The sequence below is a fragment of the Labeo rohita genome, unplaced genomic scaffold (assembly GCF_022985175.1).
Source record: "Labeo rohita strain BAU-BD-2019 unplaced genomic scaffold, IGBB_LRoh.1.0 scaffold_134, whole genome shotgun sequence".
Taxonomy (NCBI): Eukaryota; Metazoa; Chordata; class Actinopteri; order Cypriniformes; family Cyprinidae; genus Labeo; species Labeo rohita.
In genome coordinates, this window is record NW_026127494.1 from 173,058 (window position 1) to 191,719 (window position 18,662).

Below are 18,662 nucleotides of genomic sequence, written 5' to 3' on the forward strand. Positions count from 1 at the left end.
TCTAGAGAAACCTACAATATAAACATTATTGTACAAACCTAACACCAATAATATGTATCATGTCAATTATTTATATAGAGAGTGAGTGCTATTTTGCTTCCTTGCATCATTCATATTTGATTTAAAGTATTTAATGTTTTTTTAAAGAATCAGACTGCAGAATTGCAATTCAAATTTAAATGTAAAAATTTCAAAAGCGTTGCAATTTGAAGATTTAGGACGAACAGAGAGAATGTTAAACTGTTCAAAGAATTAAATATTTAAACATTTTAATGATAGATAGATAGTACTTACCTTACTGAGCGAAACTTGTGGAGTACAAGCTGAATGATAGCCAGCTTTTCAGACGTTATTTGACAGAAACCAGTAAACAGTTCCTTAATACACTGGCAGCACTGAGCGCAGTACACCACGGCCCAACAGTCTGTTTTTCTTAGGAATGTATTGTATATATAAACACTTGGCCAGGCTTCTGTAACTTCTTTCACAAAGTCTGCTTCATGAAGCTCATACAGACAGTGGAAAAAAAACACAGTCCTACGAGAGTACAAATCAGACACCTCTTCCAAGATCCATTTCTTCAGATGGTCTTGTATGTTTGAACAAACTAACAAACCATGTCTCTTCTGAAGTGTGAGTCTTATGTCCTTGTTCACCAGACCAAATATGAAGTGCACGACAGCTGCAAAATGTGGCGCTGCATACCAAGAAGTTCCCTGTTCCTTATAAATGGAAAATATTTCTGTGACTTTCTTTTTTGACTCGTGTTCATCCATTAGAAGATAGTACAGAGCAGTGAAGAACTCCTGAAAGCTGAGATGCATGAAACTGAACTTTGTTTCCTGATGGATTCTTTTCTTAAAAAGGAACTTGCACAAGAATGGACTGCCAGCAGGGTCGGAAACCATTTCATGCACGGTCTTCTCATCAAATAGGACTTGCTGTGCCAGTATCCCTTTCTCTGCCAGCCGACCCAGACTCTTCACCAGGGTGGGAACGGACTGACCCGAACCCTGGCTGTGATGCTCCAATAGAGTACACAGGAAGTCAACATATATGGATGTGGTCGTCTCCAGTCCACTTGTGACATCTGCGCCATCGTTAAGCCTCTCTTGGATAACCGTGCAGATGATCCAGCAGATGACAGGGATAGAGCAAGCAGTGAAGAGAGTTTCATTTGCTCTCACATACTCGTATCCTTTCCTGAATAGTATGTCATTATGGAAGAACTTTTTGAAGTACTCCTGTACTCCCTTTTCAGAGAAACCAATAATCTCTGTGAAACTGTGAGGTTCCTTCAGAACATTCTTCAGGATGTCAATAGCTGTAGATCTGGTGGTGACAAGAAGGAATGACTCTCGCAGGATACGTCCCCTTAACAGGGCGCAAAGAGTGACCTCAGGAGGGGCTTTCTGATACAGATCTGTGGGTGGTGACATGTGATCAATGTCTTTTGTGTATTTAAGTTCATCAAATCCATCGACAAGGAAGAGCACTCTCTCTGGTGAGCCCTGCAGCATCATGGATATCTCATCTGATGATAAAAAGCTATTGTAGCTCAGGAGTTCCACCAAACTCATGCCGCTAGAAATGTGGCTAACTTCTTTACACTTTACATGGAAAACAACATCAAATTTGGTTCTGTAAAGATCACATGCCCAGTCCATCATCATTTTCTGCACAGTAAAGGATTTTCCATTCCCGGAGTTTCCCTGCAATATAACAGCACCACGATTGATCCCACAGCTATCTGGTTTGAACAGAGTGTCCAGACTGATGGATTCTTGAGAGCTTCTGGAACTGCGGACCTGCTGGAAAGTCTCTCCTCTGGAGAGATCTCTTTTTCTAGCTCTTTCTGATCTCTGTGTGTCTGGATAATCTGAGGTTGTATGTAGCGATCAGACAGTAGCACATGCTCGCCAGGCAGAGAGTTATACTCTGTCACATACTGGTACTCATTGCGTATCCGCTCCTTAAATTTGAGAAGCACTGATCTCCTTTCTGCAGAAATAAAACATCCAAACGTTTAGTATGTTTAACACAAGTGAATGATTTTTTTAATCCACTTTATGTATCTGGGTGATTCTGTGCAACAAAATTCTTCAGAATGTACAGGAACACCACATGGTCAAAAGTGAACACCATTTGTGAACCAACATTCAGGGAAAAAACCAACCATAAGAGTGGGAGCTGTTGGGGAGAACCAACCTCCTAAAAACAGCCATGGTTTTAAAATTAAACACTCAACAGGCAGACATATCTGGTGCAACACGTTCTCACTCCCAACTTGTCACATATTGACGCTTGGTCAGGACCATTTGGAGTCGCTTTTTGACGCTCAAAGTAACGTATCCCTTTAGCGTCACTTTTGGACGTGCAAGGGTCCTCCATTGATTTCAGTTGTTTGCCTTAATTTAATGGTTTGCATGCATTTGTTAAAAATATAAATAAATGTATATAAATTTATCTTTCATTGCAGCACCTAAACTCACCTTTACCCTAAACTTACCCACTTCTGAACAATATAAAACAGGTAACAGGCATATATAAGTACAGTCAAATGTATTTTTTGCCGAAAATGAATATAAACAAGCAGTATAAAACCAGTTACAAACGATTCAGAAGTTGCATACAGTGTCGGCCTTAGTCAACAGTTTTATATCTTTATAACAGAATAAATCAGAGAATCAAGGGTCTTAAGGTTTTCCATCCTAAATAAAACGCTGTTTTTTAACCTTTTTATCTCGTCGATTCCAGAACCAGGAATCTCATTCAAAAAGATCGATTCCAAAACATTAGCATTTTGGAAAAAGATAATCGGTAACGTTAGCACACACAAGAGCCAATGGCATTTCACAACCAAGGCTGACGTAACACTTCTTCTGGCAGGTGACATTTTTTAAATGTATTTATGCACAAGCAGACTGAGCTTTATGGCGGACAGAGACTGATGCCATCTATTCCTCTCACAAATCAATCGTTTTGCCTCGGAAGACTTGGAATATTAATACTTTTTGAATAAATTATGACTGAAGCTGTATCTGCCAGTTATATCTTTTTATTTACTAGTTTTATTGATAAATGGTAGGTTTAGGGGCAGGGTTTGGGTTACGTGCTTGTAAATGTGTAAATAATAAAATGTAAAAAAAAACTTGTGACTGTTTACACTGAAAAATCACACCCCGACACATATGCAATAATGGCATAATTATTACCAATATTATAATTTATCCCCAATACTAAATTTCCAGTGACTTTTGCGTCAGCATTATGATGTAAGGGTTTCTTATTCTTATTACCCCGTGTGTCAAAAAATTATGGCAAAAGTGTCAATATGTGATGAGTTGGAAGTGATAAGGTGTTGTCTAGTCATATAAATATGAAATGACAGGTAAAACCATCATTCATCACTTACCTGAGATCTTTGTTTTCTCATTTTGGGTGTTTGGGTGACACCCAGTGCAACCTGCAAAAGATTACACTTTTTTGAAATGATATATTCAGCTATATTATATAGACTATTGGAGTTATGATGAAATATATATTATATGTTTTATATAATTATATGTTTTCAGAAAAACATATAATTATATATTATATTATATTCAGAAAAAATCCTATCAGCATCAACATAACAGATTTTACCAGGTGCATTATGTATGATCTGAACATTTCCAGTGATGTTAGTATTAGTGAGCACAGGTGCTATAATATTGCTTCCACTCTGAGCTTCAATATTGACATTTACGCCATCGCAAGATCTGGATTTGTCCCTCCGATCACAAACGTCTAGATGACAAGAAGAGATAATGTAGGTTACATTGAAATAAATTAGGGATGTAACGGTATGAAAATTTCCTATCACGAATATAGTGACCAAAATGATCACGGTTATCAGTATTATCACGGTATTGTTAAAATGTGCTAGAAGTGTCCGAAAAGTACTAATACATAAATTAGTATAACTTTTACATTTAAAAATCAACAAACAACAAATAAAATGTCTTTTTGTTTACCTAATCAGTAAAACAATAACAGTACCAATGATGTCAGGATTTTAAATGACAACATGACTGACAACCTATATGGCATGTTCAAATATCTAAAGTAAATGATCAAATAAAGCTTTGAAAACGTTTCATAAAAGGCAAACCTCACATTTCAGCCTTTAAACAAAGAAAAGAGTTAAGTCAAAATAATAACTGATTAATAAATCATTATATGTTTTTTTTTATCTGCTCCATAAATAACTAGATAACTCATCTGAATTGTTTAAATGCGTAGAACATACGCTTGTTTTTCATCAACTGGTCAAAATACAGGCTATAGCAAGGGCATGACAATTCATTCTGTGTTTTGGCCAGACAAAAACTTCACACAAGCTGAATGTAAATGTAAGTCCCTGTAAATCCACTGTATGACACTAGATGGCGCTTATGGAAAAGCTGAATTAAAGCTGTTTCCATGAAATTTCCATCGAATACTTTCTGAAGTCAATCAGAACCTTCTGAGGTACATTCATATAATTAATTAATTCATATATTCATTTTATTTGTATAATTCCCGATTTATGTTTCTGCTGGTGGGCAACCCACGCACGGACTGCAAATACATTAGTTACCAAATACAATTTTTTTTTTCTGGGTTGCGCTTCACTAAAAAACATGATTTAATAAATACCTGTTTACAATAAGCACTTACTCGCGCGTGGACAGGACAAAGTTTGAGGGCGCATTTGTAATATCTTAGGGTGCGAAGAGCCATTATCACTATATATTTGGGAGAACAAACCCGCTGCAATCCGAGAGATTCATGCTGGCACCCTCGCATTTGCAGTCTGAGCATTTGCTAATAAAATAACGCCAAAAACTGCTTCAAATGAATGATGAAAATGAGAATTGAGTCGTAAAAGCTGTAATCCATTTCTTATTGTTTAAAATGAACGGAGACTATCTCGTGTTTTTCCGTGCGTGCTCGATAATTTCCGTGGAGAACGGCGCCATTATCAGCTTTTCCGTCGTCTTTTCACACAAAACGAAACTACTCTGCGTGCCGTGGGCAGATGAGACTCTTACTTAACTGTGCTTTATGCTGGACAGTATTTATTTGTCATCAGTTGTTTAAATCGTGGTAATCGAATACGGTTTTAATGATAATTAATATATGAAACGGTAATACTAACCGTGGGGAATTTTATCATGATTTATCGTCAAACTGGTAATCGTTACATCCCTAAAATAAATAATACAAGTTTTACACAGAAGACAGGTAGAAAAAAATTCAAATAAAGATCTGATCACAGCAGAATTTTAAGCTCCACATAGACTCCATTACTTTACTTTCATACATAACTGGATGCAGAAATGTGGAAATGTAAACTCTGATGTGGAAATGTTTACAGCAAAAAGTTATTTGACCAGTAGAGGATGTAAACATCACAGACTGAGCTCTTGTCTAAGTAGACTACATGTTTAATTGTACTATGGGAATTGGGAGACTGTATTTTACCATTTTTTTTTTTTTTCTATCAACTGTCATTTGCAGTTTAAGAATTATTAACATCAGAAGCCCTAAGCTTGAAATCATATCCTGTAATCCATGTTTATACAGTTTCTTAAGTAATTTTACATGCTTAAAGGTGTGTGACACACCTTTAGACAAAAAAAAAAAAAAAATTGTTAACGTTTGCTTAACTTTCAGCAAATTCAACTTTTCTAATGACACCATATCAGACCAAAAACCGTAGGAAAAGTTAAGTTTGACATACTGACAATGCGGTCCATTTCAGTTCATTCTCTGTTAAGAGAAAAAAAGGTGAAGAAAGTTAGAATATTAACGTACACATACAATTACTTGAATACAATTTACCTTAAATTGTAGTCTATACTGTACGGAACCCCTTAAGGGACATGGTGGTGAAAAAAATCAGAGTGAGTGAAAAAAAAATTCAGGGTGGGAGGAAAAATATTTTTCAGATTTTTTTGCGTTCCCTCGCAAAACTTTGCGTTCTCTCGCAAAACTTTTGCGTTCTCTCGCAAAGTTTTTTGCGTTCTCTCGCAAAACTTTTGCGTTCTCTCGCAAAGTTTTTTGCGTTCCCTCGCAAAACTTTTGCGTTCTCTCGCAAAACCGGTTGGGTTCGGACAAACACTTCCTGTTTACTCAGCTCAGTATGTTCACAACGGAGCGGTTCATATAAGTTTTATACTGAACTTGAACTCAAGTGGCCTATTATAGAAATACAGTCATTTAATTGCTTATAGTTTAAGGCACGATTTGGGAAAATCCTAAAACGCTTAATGTGGATTAATGTAATAAAACAGTGACAGCGGAGGCCCAATTCGGTATTAATAAATGCTATTCATACTAATAAAAATTTTAATATTAATAGCATTACTCTCAATAAAGTAGTCATAAATGCAACTTGCTTTTCTTCCCACAGAAAACCTTTAGGATACAGAAAACGCTTAATGGAAGCTAATGGACGAATTAAGACGGTATTTGTAGTTACAGTGGTTTAAGTATAGTATGGTTAATTTGTTTGCTGCTTGTTTAAAAAAACATTATAAGTTTTTGAAAGGAAAAATAAAACAAACAAGTCACGTAGCCTGTTAGTCCCATTTTATTCAGAAATAATACTACCAGCAGGCCTACAGCGTGTTATAATACCAACATTATAAACACACATAGCCTAGGCCATTAGTTCCCTGCACTTCACAGCAAATCCTTTAAATTTAACCGTATTCAGAACAGACCAAAAACTAAAACCAAAAAACTATAACTTATTCATTTTTAATGAATACATATAATATAATGCAGTATATAATAATAGGTATAAGCTTATAGCTATAAATAAACTAAAATAAATAATTTAAAGCGAAACTGAAAGTATGGGCTCACGTATGGCTCTCCTTCAGCACAAATCCAAATGTTTCCATATTCACAATGTATTTGCAGCTAAACCATTAAATTAACCGGGCTTTGTACGTTCCAATATCGACATGAAAAAATCATAGTGAACAAAAATGTGCCGCAGTGGATTGGACCGGTGCTCACGCTGTACGACACAGACTAATACAGACTATTTAAACTGACTAGTGTAAGTTTGTATCTGTTTGGGTGATTCTGTGTATTATTTAAATAATGAACAGGCTGCGAGGCGCCGGCGCGATCAAATAGCTGATATATAAAAACTGTAAAAAAAAAAAATATATATATATATATATATATATATATATATATATATATATATATATATATATATATATATATATAATATAAAAACTGTCTTCCATACAGAAAAATACCCTGTGCGAGTTATTGTTTTTCATGTTTAAAATAGGAGAATGCAATATCCAAACGACTGCAAATGCAACATTTATTTTATATAGCAGTTCAACAAAAAGGGTAATATTAAGTGACATTTTAAATGTAGCCTACATTTTAAACACATGATGTTTGTTATATTTAACGAAATAATAATAGTTCCAACGAAATCCGCAACAGAACTGGCGTGTCTCCAAGCAACAGCGGTGTTTCGTTTCTGAATTAATCTGCAGCTTTGAACCATTCGGAGAGTCCGTGATTAATAACCCATTCATAACTACAACCATTTGCTTAGTTATTGAATGAATGAATGAATGAATGACGGGACGCCTTGCTCATTAAGACAGTGACATGCCGCCACCTACTGGAACGTTTGAGAACCACTAGTTTAATGGATTACTTCATTAATTGCCTATTTTTAATAAAACATAAAATGTTGGCTTTTTATATCATTGTCTTCTTATATTAAGCTAAGGTACATTGGAGAGCTTTCTGTTCATATTCGGGGCTTACCTGCTTTCTTACATTTAAAATGTATAACAAACTCTATACCGAGTTCGGCCTTTTATACTCTATTATCCCGTTAATTTTTCTTTCTGGGGGATACGCTTAACGTGCAATTTAGCGGGTTACGTTTATATACTGAGCTATTCTGGTATATAAGGTGTGTACTGAACTTGGTCCTACAGTGTTTTACATTTTAGAATGTCCCAAAATCGTGCCTTGATGTATTTATATAATAGCCTACTTGAGTCCAAGTTCAGAATCAAACTCTATGAGTCGCTCAATTGCGAACGTGCAATGTAGGAACCACTACAAGCTGTAAAGTAAACAGATAGTGTTTGTCCGAACTCAACTGGTTTTGCGAGGGAACGCAAAGTTTTGCGAGGGAACGCAAAAAAGTTTTGCGAGGGAACGCAAAAAAGTTTTGCGAGGGAACGCAAAGTTTTGCGAGAGAACGCAAATGTTTTGCGAGAGAACGCAAAAAAATCTGAAAAATATTTTTCCTCCCACCCTGAATTTTTTTTCACTCACTCTGATTTTTTTCACCACCATGTCCCTTAAAGGGCTCCGTAATACTGTACATGTGAGTCAGTGGGAAAAAAAATGGACAAATACAAACGTGTCAGTCAATTCTCAATGTATTGTATATCAATGTGTGTGTGTGCGTGTACATCGCACCGTTAATACAGTATAGCTATTTATGCAGTTCAGATAGCCAGTAAACAAGCCAAAAAATGCAACATACATAGCATAATGTAAATAGTATCTAACGCATGAAAAATACTTACACTAGCTTACACTGGACGCCGAAGCTTGCGTCTCCATTCACAGTACAAAGTTCGTTCAACCGGTCTGACAATAATAAACCCCGTTTGATTACGTTTTGCTTTGCTACAAACACGTGATTTATGACACTCGAAGCTTGATTGGCAGAAATCCACGTGACTCTTTCACTATCATCGGCTCAAGAGAGCCAAAACCAACAAATGTTTTACCTTGAAATCACAAATTCTACAAAGTTATTATATTAAGTTATTAATACGTTATTATTAAGCATGTATTTACTAATATAAGCATTAATTTTATTATTTACTAATGAACTAGTATACTTTTTCTACGTAGGGTAATTCATTTATATGAAGAAATTGAGTTTTGCCAATAAATGTGTAAGATTAGTTTTAATAATATTTAGTGAATAACATTGTGTTTAATGCACATAAATGCCATAACAGTCTAGAAAAGAAATTTTATTTATATTTTTTTTTATTATTATTATTATTTTTTAATCAACAAGACTCCAACACTTGAAAAGACTCAAGAGTACATGTTCTGGACTCTTTTAACCGATGTGCACCTGTGTATTCAGTATCTATTTTATGACACCAGTTTTTTTCATGGTTAATTTAATTTTACAATATAAAGTAAAGGCACAGTTTTTACATTTTTCTACATGACTTTAAAATGCTTTCACTCAAAATAATGAGTAAAGATATGATAAACAATGTGTTTGATAAACAGACTTAGATAAAGATTTCTAAGATTTTCTAAAGACTTAGAAAGATAAAGTCTTCATCCTCAGGTTCCTCAGGCTCCTCATCATTGGTGTCTTCTGTCTCAATGTTATCTATTGTGAATAGTCTTGTGAGAGAGTTCCTGCAGAAGGTGACCTTCACTTTCTCATCAGAGGCTGACGATGATCTGGATGTGTCCATCATGATTTCAGTCCAACCATCAGTGGCTTTACTGCGCTTTATCCTTTAAAGAGATTGAGCGATGATTATTAAACCATTAATGAAACAGCTGGTGATAATAAAACTGGAAATAATAAATGGTTAAGTATTATGGGACAGACCCTGTGATAATTATCCTGCAATCTGAATCCATCTGAGAGCTCTGCAGAATCCTCTCCACCTCCTCCAACAACAAGCCTCCACTATCTATGCAGTCATATCTAAAACATTAATAATTCAGTAACATTACTGCCCTTTTTAATGGAAGTCTAAATAACAAAAAAATGCATTCAAGGACAAACAGCAGTTTTATTTAAACATCCTCATACCTGATCTCCTGAAAACTGGGACAGATTTCAGTTAGGGAAAGAGTCCTCCTCACCCAGTTCTCTGTTAAACTGCTGATCTTGAGTCTGACCTTCTGCAGACCAGGAACGGAGAGCAAGGTGGACATCAAATCGCCCACAAGCTCTTCATGCTCTTCACATCTGCAAATGTTTTACTAATTGCAAATGATGGAAATTAATTTTAAGGTACATAATGAAATGGCAGAATCCTTACCCTTCTTCTAAATCTTTAAGGATGTCAAGAGTTTCAAAGAGTTCTCGTCCATCCAGTTTAGGAATCTCTGAATGTGGTGATGTGAATGAAATGAATGATGGAGATATTTCAGTCATGCCATCACGGGCCAACTGGATGTCAACTGACAAGCTTGAAATAAAAGACAGCTAGATAAGTAAAGAGTTCATTTTTTCTATGCTTATATTAGAATTCTGTGTAATTTATTTACAACCAACACAGTTAGGGGTAAACTTACGTAGAGTCTGTGTTTCTGGTGACACTGAGAGAGGAACACACATTGAGCTCACTGTATCTCTTACTGTACTCCACCTGCAAACTTACAGACAATAGAAAAACAGCTGAAATTTTTATTCATTGACTGATTTAAGGTAATCTTCTGATTTAAGAATAATATAAAATGACATCATAAACAATATCAAAATAACATAAATCGATCTGATTTCAAACAACTGATATTTTGAAATGAGAAACAGGCTAACAGAAGCATTTATCTAGCAGAATGTTCAGACTGGTTTTTAGTCTCTCTGATCTCTTTAGTTTGTCATACCAGATGTTATGGAGACTGGGACATGTATGACACATGGACAGGATCTTTGCTGCCAAGTCCCCAGTCAGGCTGTCAGTCGTCAATTGCACCTTGTTCAGCCCAGGCACAGAGTGCCAAAGACAACAGCAGAGCATCCACGCTCTCCTCAAATGTAGGACTTCTGTTGTTGCATGGAAATCGATTAACAAAAATATTATTGATTTAATATTCAGTTTCATGGTGAATACTAATATATTTAAGTATGTAATGATTCATTTTACAGTATAGAGATCCCTTTGCATTGGTTATATGCTTGTAGGAAGTTTTTCCAGTCACTGCTAGTTTTTCCTGAGTTTTCAGACAAGGTGAGCTCTATGCTTGAAAACAATGACTTTGTACTGGGACTGGAGCTGGTGCACTTTAAAAACAAGCTGAAATACAAACAAAAATTGAGTCAGCCTAACAAATACCACATTATTTGTAAAGGAAAAGATTCATAAAATAGAGAAATAAAAAATGTATTTGCTACACAAATGTTGGAGAATATACAGTATTATGGACTTTTGACTACTGTTAACAATTTACTGCCTTTTTTTCTCTCCTTCTCTCCTATCTTACTGATTCTAGATAGGATTGTCTCACAACAAAACAACAAATATGTGTCCTTGGACCACAAAACCAGTCATAATTAGCACAGCTATATTTGTAGCAATAGCCAAAAATACATTTTATGTGTCAAAGTTATTGTTTTTTCTTTTATGCCAAAAATCATTTGGAATATTAAGTAAAGATCATGTTCCATGAAGATATTTTGTAAATTTCCTATTGTAAATATATCCAACTTAATTTTTGATTAGTAATGTGTGTTGCTAAGAACTTAATTTGGACAATTTTAAAGGTAATTTTCTCAGTATTTTAATTTTTTTGCACCCTCAGAAACCAACAAACCAAACATCAATGGAAATCTTAATTTTTCAGTTTTCAGGTGATGTATACATTTTAATAAAAAAAAAAAAAGACCATTATGAATGGTTTTGTGGTCAAGGGTCACATATTTAAAAAAAAAAAACACTTTAATATAATAATGCCAAACAACTGAACACTTAACTAGTAAACATACAGTTGTTTGGCAGTTTATTTTCGAGAAATGCAGTGTTCTCTACCTGTACTGCCCTGACAATCTCCTCCACATCCTGAAATCTGAGCAGATAATACGTTCCACACTGCCCAGTTCAGAAGAATCACTTAAGGTGAAAAACACACAGCCACAGTTAAGTTTTTAGCAGATGTAACTGATCACAGTATGAAGTTGTATGCAAAAGTAATGATTCAAACAGTGTCATAAATATGTTTATGATTCTCACTTTATTTCATCGCTGGAGTCATTGAGAGGTGAGGACGTGTCGTCTTCATCACTGTCATCTGACATCTGTCTTGCAGACTGAGACCTGTCAATATTTTAGATAATCAATAATTCAGATGACATCACAAATTCCTTTTACGTTTTTTTACATCTCCTCCAAGAACATTTATTCTTTTCTGGTATAAGGCCTACTTTTTACAATCAATAAAATCAACTCCCAGACTATTTTTTGTTTCACTATGAAGTACCACTTGTCAGATTAAGTAAAATGGGTTATAACCGGTGTTTAAGATCCAATAAGAGACTAAAAAAAAAATAAATAAAAAAAATAATCTCACCGAACACCATTCAGTCTGTCTGAATCACTGTCTTCACTCTCGCTCGTCCTATGAACACTGAAAAACAACCACAGAGATAACTACATTTAGAAATAGAAAGAACATTGCAACACCATTCAACTGTCAGATTTGAGTTTTTCTTAAAGAATCTGTGAAAATGTGAATAATTTGAACAAAATAAGAGCGATCACACAAAATGCATAAGATGAGTAAGATATTTACATAAAAGGTGTTTACATATAGTCCACAAGACAAAAAAAAAAAATAGCTGAAATTATTAAAATAACCCCCTTCGAAGGTTTGGAAACCCTTGGTTCTTAATACTGTGTGGTTACCTGGATGGTCTACAACTGTTTTTTTGTTTTGTGATGGTTGTTCATGAGTCTCTTGTTTTTTCTGAACAGTTAAACTGAGCACTGTTCTACAGAAAAATCATCCAGCTCCTGAAGATTCTTCAGTTTTCTAGCATCTTTTGCATATTTGAACCCTTTTCCAGCAGTGACTTTATGATCTTTCCACACTGAGGACAATTGAGGGACTCAGACACAACTATTAAAATAGGTTCAAACATTCACTGATGTGCCAGAAAGAGAAACAATGCATTTAGAGCCGGGGGGTGAAAACTTTTAGAATTTGAAGATCATTCAAATTTAACTTAATTTGTCTTCCGGAAAACATGCAAGTATCTTCTGTTGCTTCCAAAGGGGAGTAATAAAATGGGAAAAAAAAAAAAAAAAAAAACATTTCAACAAAAAAAACATTTTGGAAATCTTCATCCTGTTCAAAATTTTTCACCCCCAGCTCATAATGCATTGTGTTTCTTTTTAACAGATTCTGCAAGGGGTTCCCAAACTTTCGCATGCCACTGTACCTAGATTATAATAGTTAAAATGGCTGGAAATATAATTAAATATATAATTATAATTATATAATTCTATCATATTTTAATATTCGGATACTCATAAACATTAAAATCCTTTAAGCATGTTTGTTAATGACCTGTTATTGAAAAACATACAGTAATATTGTAGTGTATTTTGATATGCACGTAATAGCATCACTAGTGGGCGCTGGATGACGAGTGATGGCATGGAGTTGGCTCTCCTGTAAGTTTAGTAACCATGTGCTTTTTAATTAAGCGTTAATTAGAATACAGGAATCACTAATGCCTTACCTGAAGAATTCATTCCTGCCGTCCTTCTTGAAGTTCGCCATACTTGTGTCAGGCCGCTCAGCTGCCAATAAACTAAGCCACAAAAATAATGTGAGATTTTGTCATTCAGTATGCTATCACTATCACTGTGTTTGTTCTGAGAGACTAAAACATATCTAGCAATGTGTACTGTATGTGTAAACAGGAGTGAAGTGAATTCTTACTTTAATATAGTAAGACTGGGATTCATCTGAATGAGTTCCAGAACTTTGGATGCTGCATCCACAGTCATGAATCTGAAGATGAGATCCAGTTCCTTCAGACCAGAGACAGAGTGCAGGACAGAGAGCAGATCACTCACACTCTCATCATATTCTATAGAACTGTAAAAAAAAACAAAAAAAAAAAAACACAGCAATACAGGTTTTTGAATAATTTAGAACTAAAAACTGCTTATCATCTGTCATTCTCCCAATTTTACAACCAGACGGATACAAACATTTAAAACATTTACACTCAGTCAAGTCTTTCAGCTGGTTGTAGGCATGAAAGAATTTCTTCCAGTCAGCATTTGCATTCTCAGAGTCATCTGTCAATGTGATGGTGACACAAGGAAGCACTTTGTGCACTGGAGGTTCAAAGAGGTTTATATCACAACACTCATCTATATAATTCAGATGATTACAGCCGACAGAGAGTCTGCAAAACAACAGAGCACAACCATAATCTAAGGCAACTTGACAAATACAGACAACTGTTAAATGCTGGAATACATTACACAACTTTTAAAACTGGAGTGGCTGTGACTTTTTGCAGCTACACTCTAAAAATCATTTTTTAAAGTTACAAATAAAAACAAGATTAACAGAGTGTAATGACATTCAATGTGTTACTTGGTGTTTCTTTGTAATTGCTGTGAAATTTACTAGAAATTTCTGAGTGAAAATAATTTTTACACCAATGTTTTTCATTGTAGCATTGAATCCAGACTGCAAATTGGGGCAACAAATCTATACAAAAACGGTGTATTCCATTTCAGCATTAAATATCAATTTTAAATCTAAAATGTTATTAGATAGTACAGCGCATTGAATTTCATAATAGATTTCTTACCTCACTCTCTCATCTCTCAATATACCCAGACTCTCCACATCATTAATACCAGACATATCTGTTTTCAGTCTGCCAAAAGAGAATTCATTGAATTTAAGTTTTAGTACAGAAAGAAGACACAACCATTTCCTTTCAAATAAACTTTCACAGTACCATGGTATCAGACAAATACTACTTTGATATACACCATGGAACTGAATGTCTACCATATTAATATAAAATGGCATTTGCAATGCATCATGGCACGTCTTTGAATATTTTGTACGAATCAGGTTAATCTTACTGCAAATGAAGTAAGTTGGAACAAGACAGGAAGAGGGTGAACAGACCAGCTGCCCAGCTCTCAATCAGGTTGTTTAGCCAAACTTTTACTTCCTTCAGACCAGGAACAGATCGAAGGAACTGCAGCAGAGAATCCACATGCTCATCCAACTCTGAGGATCTAACAAAAATATATATATTAGATAAAAGCATGGTAATGTATTGAAATCTGTTTTAGTCATTCAACTCACTGTTCTGTCAACTGAATGAGTTTGTAAAGCCTTTTGAAAAGAACTTCCCAACTGGCACTAGACCCTTCAAGAGAGGGAAACTGAGGTTGAGCTTCACCAGTGCAGCTTTGTCTGGTTGATGTGAATATACCGACTGTCCATTGCTACCAGATCTGGAAAGAAACATTTATATTCATACAGTAAATGTGCACACAGAAGGACTTAAAAGGGTTATGAGCTTTGTCCTAAATTTAAAATAAGCTTAATAAAATGGTTAAAGTGAATAAAGTTGTTAATTTCCAGAACAAAATTTGACAAATAATTTACTCAACCCCTTGTCATCCACAATGTTCATGTCTTTCCTTCTTCAGGTGTAAAGAAATTATGTTTTTTGAGGAAAACATTTCAGGATTTCTCTGCATATAGTGGACTTCTGTGGTGCCCATGTGTTTAAACTTCCAAAATGCAGTTTAAATGCAGCTTTGAATGGCTCTAAATGATCCCAGCTGAGGAAAAATGGAACTTGTATAGTGCAAAACAATCAGTTATTTTCTTGAAAAAATTACAATTTATATACTTTTTAACCTCAAATGCTCATCTTGTCTAGCTCTGCATTGTACTGTGTATTCTGGTTCAATACAGTTAGGTCGAAAACCTTCCATCTCATTTTCTCCCCCAACTTCAGAACCAATCATTTCACTAGATAAGACCCTTCTTCCTTGCCTGAGATCATTTAGAGCCTGTAAAGCTGCATTGAAACTGCATTTTGGAAGTTCAAACTTGCGTGCACCATAGATGTCTATCTGGAGAGAAATCCTGAAATGTTTTTTTCAAAAAATAATTTCTTTACAACTGAAGAAAGAAAGACATGAACATCTTGGATGACAAAGGGGTGAATAAATTATCTGTCATTTTTGTTCTGAAATGAACTGCTCCTTCAAGTGATTCAGGATATTTCATGCTTCTCCTTACACAGTATCATAAGCCCATCTGTCCATTGAAAGACTCAATGATGGATTTTTTCTTTCACTGGCATGCATCTTGTACCTGCAATACATTTTACCAACAGTTAGTTAATGCACAGTCTTGACCTATCAGGTCAAATAAAACGAAAGCATGACTTACGCTTCAAATGGCTTTCTAAAGACTGAAAAGGTTGAACAGACACTTTCCTCATCACTAATCAAGAGATTGCTCACCAGAAACCTAAAAGATCACATGTGTTTTTAAAAACAGATCAGTCTGAATAAGTGACCTAATAACAAGAAAACTCATTGAGTGATTACAGCTTAATATATAATCATTATTTTCTCTTACTTTATGTGAGAAATCTTTGGTTTGACTTGAAGGTAGGACAGAATCCTAGAAGTCCAAATATCTGTGAGATACTCAGCATGTATGTCCACCTCAGTTAAACCAGGAACACAACTTAGGAAAGACAGCAGTGAATCCACATTCACATCAAACTCAGTGTTTTTCCTAGAAACAAATACACAAACACCAGTGAAGAAAAAAAAGCATGGTGATATTAGCAAAATTGTTAAGTAAAAAAAGAATACTTACATCTCTGAGAAGCATTTGAGGGTATTGGATGTTTTGAGGAAATCAGTCATAGGTATTAAAGAGAAAGGAGAAAAAGCCAAAGGATATTTTTGAAAAACCCTGATAATAACAAACACCATGTTTCTCTGAGACTTCACCCTGATGCCCTTCTGAATGCCCAACAGTAAACCTGAAATGAGGAAGAACAATTATTCATTATTTTCTATTAACAAATATATCTTTAAGGGCTTATTTTAGTACATAATGGTATATGATTGTGAATAAATTAAAAAAACATTAACTGAGAATTAACTGAGAATGAATGAATATGAAATAAATATAAATGTAATTACCAGATAGAATTATTTTGCTTGCCATTGTGAACTCTGAGCAAAGACTCTTGTCTATGTTTTCAGCTTGACAGGCAACACATACACTGTGAAATCAAATTAAATGAAGATTAATCTACAGTAGAAAAAAAAAATAAAAAAAAAATGTTAGAGCATTCTTCTACTCTTTTTTTTTAAAATTATAATTCATTTAGTTTAATCACCACCTATATAAAATTTTTATACAAAAACAAGCCAAAAATTGTGACCTATTAGAGCTTTTAAAATGCATTTTCTTTCTACAGCTAAACAAAGATAAGACACAGGTACTTGTTATCTTGTAATGATGCCCATAAAACTTCTATTGCTTCATATCTTAAAAGCCAGTAAGAAGCCAGTAAAAGCCAGTAATCAGGTCAAAAACCTATGAACCATGTTTGATAGTGACCTTAGTTTCATATTACCTCAGAATCATCTGCAAAGCATGTGACATTCTCACTCCTGACAATGATTTACTTTGTTGTACTTTGTTTTATTATCTTATTTTATAACATGTTTATATGTTTTTTTATTTCTTTGTGAATGCACACATTCAACTCTCTTCTGTAAAGCACTCACTAAACAGTGTTTAAAAGGTGCTACATAAAGCTTTGCTTTGTAATTCATGAAAATTTTTGTCTATGTTCCCAATATTTATGTACAAATTTGCCTGTGTTTATGTATATTTAAACAAGAAACCTTGATGTTCATGTATTATCAACTAGCTATTTATTGCTTTTGTCATTGTTTGTTTTACCTGAAACTTCTTCCCATCATCTCTTTTACAAGGAAGTTCATAGTTAAATCAACATTGGCGTTGCTGATGCTCCTCACCACCAGTCGAATGTTACCCACTGATGTTTGCCCACTAAGAGTTTTCAGGATCTTCTGCACACTTTCATCGGACAGGGCTCCATCCTCCATACTGCAATGCATTCACAACACTGTTTTACAAATCATGATGTAGCATAAAAAAAAAAGTCATAATTATCTTATTTACTACTGTTTATAACAGTAAGACATGGATTTATGGTGGATGCATAAACATAAAGAACATATTATCTACAAGAACATTGCAGGTGGTAAATTAGTTACCAGATCATCATTTGATTTGACATTTAGTGTCTAAACTAATTCTTGAGAGAACTGCATTTACAAATATAAGCAGGATAGCATGTAAATCACAACCAAGAGAACATTACGTCAAATAGCCCACAGTCTTTCTTCTCCCCAGGGCTGATGTCAAGAGGTCAACATCAGTGTCAGATATTGCATCAAAACACAACCTAAAAAAAAAATCAGAAACCAATAAGTCTTCATGTTGTAAACCAAACCTCTGATAAAATAAAAAGAACAATAATGAGAATACATGGCAAGGTTTTGAGAAGAACATTATGATAGTAACAATACTTTTGGCCACTATTATAATGGTATTTGTTGGAATACAAAGTAAATGCAATGGGATATGAATATGTTACATATGTGACCCTGAACCACAAACCAGTCATAGGTAGGATGGGTATATTTGTATATACAATAGCCAACTATACATTATATGGGTCAAAATGATCGATTTTTCTTTTATGCCAAAAATCATTAGGACATTAAGTGAAGATCATGTTCCATGAA

The 18,662-nt window shown here is 34.7% G+C and overlaps 2 protein-coding genes, 1 long non-coding RNA gene and 1 pseudogene across 3 annotated transcripts; all 4 read right to left on the reverse strand.

Moving 5' to 3' along the window:
- Nucleotide 1: 1 nt before the first annotated feature.
- On the reverse strand, nucleotides 2-8,669 carry LOC127158107 (NACHT, LRR and PYD domains-containing protein 1 homolog; annotated as a pseudogene).
- A 444-nt stretch (nucleotides 8,670-9,113) lies between these two features.
- On the reverse strand, nucleotides 9,114-10,936 carry LOC127158098 (uncharacterized). Its single transcript, XM_051101248.1, has 6 exons — nucleotides 10,687-10,936; nucleotides 10,375-10,455; nucleotides 10,119-10,268; nucleotides 9,887-10,045; nucleotides 9,680-9,778; nucleotides 9,114-9,582 (listed from the first exon to the last, which is right to left on the reverse strand). Exons 1-6 carry the CDS (start codon nucleotides 10,902-10,904, stop codon nucleotides 9,372-9,374), a joined length of 918 nt encoding a protein of 305 aa, XP_050957205.1. The 5' UTR covers nucleotides 10,905-10,936; the 3' UTR covers nucleotides 9,114-9,371.
- A 3,101-nt stretch (nucleotides 10,937-14,037) lies between these two features.
- Nucleotides 14,038-15,290, reverse strand: LOC127158099 (uncharacterized). The gene is made up of 4 exons (XR_007826065.1): nucleotides 15,145-15,290; nucleotides 14,916-15,074; nucleotides 14,633-14,701; nucleotides 14,038-14,218 (listed from the first exon to the last, which is right to left on the reverse strand). It is a non-coding gene; the product is annotated as an uncharacterized LOC127158099 (long non-coding RNA).
- An 801-nt stretch (nucleotides 15,291-16,091) lies between these two features.
- LOC127158108 (uncharacterized) lies at nucleotides 16,092-18,319 on the reverse strand. The gene is made up of 7 exons (XM_051101258.1): nucleotides 18,236-18,319; nucleotides 17,791-17,958; nucleotides 17,019-17,101; nucleotides 16,687-16,855; nucleotides 16,441-16,602; nucleotides 16,249-16,329; nucleotides 16,092-16,170 (listed from the first exon to the last, which is right to left on the reverse strand). The coding sequence occupies exons 2-7, from the start codon at nucleotides 17,955-17,957 to the stop codon at nucleotides 16,092-16,094; spliced, it is 741 nt and encodes a 246-aa protein (XP_050957215.1). The 5' UTR covers nucleotide 17,958; nucleotides 18,236-18,319.
- Between the last annotated feature and the right edge of the window lie 343 nt (nucleotides 18,320-18,662).

Coding starts and splice junctions, on each gene's coding strand:
- LOC127158108 (XM_051101258.1), bottom strand. CDS start 17,957: ATGGAGGATGGAGCCCTGTCCGATGAAAGTGTGCAGAAGATCCTGAAA. Junction 16,856..17,018: donor AAGCAAAATAATTCTATCTG/GTAATTACATTT, acceptor TCCTCATTTCAG/GTTTACTGTTGGGCATTCAG. Junction 16,603..16,686: donor CTCAAATGCTTCTCAGAGAT/GTAAGTATTCTT, acceptor ATTTGTTTCTAG/GAAAAACACTGAGTTTGATG.
- LOC127158098 (XM_051101248.1), bottom strand. CDS start 10,904: ATGAAACTGAATATTAAATCAATAATATTTTTGTTAATCGATTTCCAT. Junction 10,269..10,374: donor ACCAGAAACACAGACTCTAC/GTAAGTTTACCC, acceptor TTTTATTTCAAG/CTTGTCAGTTGACATCCAGT. Junction 9,583..9,679: donor TGCAGGATAATTATCACAGG/GTCTGTCCCATA, acceptor ATCTCTTTAAAG/GATAAAGCGCAGTAAAGCCA.